This window comes from Solanum tuberosum, unplaced genomic scaffold, assembly GCF_000226075.1.
Source record: "Solanum tuberosum cultivar DM 1-3 516 R44 unplaced genomic scaffold, SolTub_3.0 scf00084, whole genome shotgun sequence".
Lineage (NCBI taxonomy): Eukaryota > Viridiplantae > Streptophyta > Magnoliopsida > Solanales > Solanaceae > Solanum > Solanum tuberosum.
Window position 1 is genome coordinate 347,277 of NW_006239009.1, and position 3,215 is coordinate 350,491.

Below are 3,215 nucleotides of genomic sequence, written 5' to 3' on the forward strand. Positions count from 1 at the left end.
TTGAAGAGGCAAGCCAAGAATTATATCCTGGTTGTACAGGATTCTCTAAATTATCATTCACACTTCGCTTATATTTGTTGAAGTGTCTACATGGATGGAGCAATGAATCATTCACTTCTCTTTTAGAGTTATTAAAAGAGGCGATGCCCGAGTTGAACATTCCTCCGTCTTACAATAAGACCAAGTCTATGGTTAAGAATCTCGGTCTTGATTATGAGAAAATTGATGCATGTCCAAATGATTGCATCTTGTTTAGGAATGATCATAAGGATGATGAATTTTTTCATACTTGCGGAGCTTCACGATATATTAAAAATCCTGAAGTTGATAGTGAGGTTGAGCCTTCTAAGAAATCACATCGAGTTTCAGCAAAGACTTTGAGACACTTTCCATTAATTCCTAGACTCATAAGGTTATTTATGTGCTCAAAGATGGCTGATTCTTTGAGGTGGCATGACGAGGAGCGTTTTAAAGATAGAAAGTTAAGGCATCCCGCTGATGGTCAAGCATGGAAAGATTTTGATAGGTTGCATCCAATTTTCGCACAAGATTCTCGCAATGTAAGACTTGGATTAGCAAGTGATGGGTTCAATCTATTTCGAACCATGAGTATATCTCATAGCACATGGCCAGTTATGTTGATGGCGTATAATCTGCCGCCTTGGATGTGCATGAAATCTGAATATTCTATACTTTGTTTACTTATACCTAGGCCACGATCACCTAGAAATGACATTGATATTTACTTACAACCATTGATAGATGAGTTAAAATTGTTGTGGGATTCTGGGGTTGAAACATATGATGATTCAAGAAATCAAACTTTTCAAATGCGAGCAGCTCTTATGTGGACAATCAATGACTTTCCTGCATATGCTATGTTGTCTGGATGGAGTACAAAAGGAAAATTTGCTTGCCCTTGTTGTAACTATAACACTAATTCTCACTATCTTAAGCATACTCGAGAAATGTGTTATATGGATCATCGTTTTTTTCTACCCATGGATCATCCATGGAGATCTAACAAAAGATCTCTCAATGGAAAAACTGAATTCAGGCCTCCTCCACTTCTATTAAAGGGAACCGATGTGCTTAATAGCTTACAAGATTTTGAAAATGTGTTTGGAAAGAAGAGAAAGAGATCAAATGATGGCCCATGGAAAAAAAGGTCAATCTTTTTTGAATTACCTTATTGGCAACACAACTTGTTACGCCACAACCTTGATGTAATGCACATAGAGAAGAAAATAGTTGATAGCATACTTGGAACTCTTTTGGATATTCCTGGCAAAACTAAGGATCATGCAAAAGCCCGGTATGATTTGAAAGAGATGGGAATTAGAAAGAATCTTCATCCAAAAGATACTGGAGATAATAAGAGAACAAAGTTTGCAAAAGCTTGCTTCTCAATGACAAATGGAGAGAAATCAGTTTTTTGTGGAGTTTTAAAGACATCCAAGCTACCTGATGGTAGTTCCTCCAATATATCTAGGTGTGTGCAATTGGATGAAAGAAAATTGTCTGGTTATAAGACCCATGATGCTCATTCCATGTTACATTACTTGCTTCCAATACCAATTAAAAGCATCCTTCCAGATCATGTGGCTATTCCTTTGATTCGTCTATGTTCCTTCTTCCAACATTTGTGTAAAAAATTTATCATATTGGAGGAACTAGATTGCTTAGAAGTAGAGATCAGGGAAACAATAAATCAGTTGGAGCGAATTTTTCCTCCGTCATTTTTTGATATAATGATTCATTTGCCTATTCATTTGGTGAATGAAGTGAGATTAGGCGGTCCAGTTCAGAACCGATGGATGTATTCCACTGGAAGAGAAATGGGTACATTCAAATCATATATCCGCAACAGACGTTATCCAGAAGATTGCATAGAAGAAGCGCGTGTGGGAATAGACTGTATGAATTTTTTTTCTAGATATCTGCATAGGGCAGTACAAACCAGATTTAACAGAAGAGCCCGAAATAATGATGAATGTGACCCAAGTGATGCAGAAACAGTGAGTTTGTTTCCTAAAAAGGGATGTCCTTTAGGAGCAAAGAAAACTGATCCAGTTAGTTTAGATAACAAGTCACTAAGTCAGGCACATGCATACTTATTGGGAAATTGTGATGAGATTAAAGAATATATTAGGTACTTTAATTTTATATAGTATTTTCTTTTGTATAATAAATTTTAACTTATTTTATTTATCATTTTAACAAAAAAGTACATATTGTGTAGAGAGCATGAGCAAGAGGTTAATAATCATCCGCGAAGATCTAAATGGAGCAAGGCCAAGGATCATTGTCAAAACTTCTCTCAATGGTTAGAAATTCATGCTTTGCAAGAGGATGTGCCTGATTTGATAAAAGAACTGTGTAGAGGACCAAATTATGTTGCTAAAAGATACTCTGGGTATCTCATTAATGGATATAGATTCCATATTAGGCAACGTGATGCAAGGCGTAAAACACAAAATAGTGGTGTTACAGTTGTTGCCTCAACTACAAGCTTTGCAAGCTCAAAGGATAAGAACCCGATTGCTGCAGATTTGACTTATTATGGTAGAATAGTTGATATAGTTGAGTTAGACTATTTTAGTCATTTTAAGGTTGTTCTGTTTAAGTGCGATTGGTATGAGGTTGAAAAAGATATTTATGGCCTTACTTATGTCTATTTTAACAAGAGATGCTCTCAGGAAGAGCCTTTTGTGCTTGCATCTCAAGTACATCAATGCTTCTATGTGCAAGATCCATATGATCAAGATAGACATTATGTTATGAAGAATGTTCCGAGAGACTTGTTTGACATGAGTGATGAATTTGAATCTGATCTCCCACAAAGTTATGAAAATGAGTTGTCTGAACACTTGATGGGACCATCCATACCAGAAGATGATGGTGAAGTTACCTTAGTAAGGATTGATGTACCAGAAACTGTTATTAATGTGCCTTCAGAGGAATTTGTTACTCAACAACTTGAGGTTGAGTATGAAAAAGAGTTTGAAGATTAGTCTGAAGAAGAGTTTGAAAATGAGTCTGAAGAAGAGTGTGAAGACAGGTCTGAAAATGAGTATTAAGACGATTCTGAAGATGAGTCGGACGATGAGTCTGAAGATGAGTTTGAAGATGACACACCATGAGTTTTAATATTTTTGCGATGACCATATAGTGCTAACTCACTCTTTTTGTTATTTCACTATTTTTGTACAAAC

At 36.0% G+C, this 3,215-nt stretch overlaps 1 protein-coding gene across 1 annotated transcript in view; it reads left to right on the top strand.

Annotated features, from left to right (window-relative positions):
- Nucleotides 1–3,014, top strand: part of LOC107060452 (uncharacterized) — a 3,408-nt gene extending 394 nt beyond the window's left edge. The window contains exons 2-3 of the mRNA XM_015308411.1: nt 40–2,152; nt 2,243–3,014. Coding sequence (XP_015163897.1) covers nt 40–2,152; nt 2,243–3,014 — 2,885 coding nt within the window. The remainder of the gene's footprint in view (nt 1–39; nt 2,153–2,242) is intronic.
- The last annotated feature ends 201 nt before the right edge of the window (nt 3,015–3,215 follow it).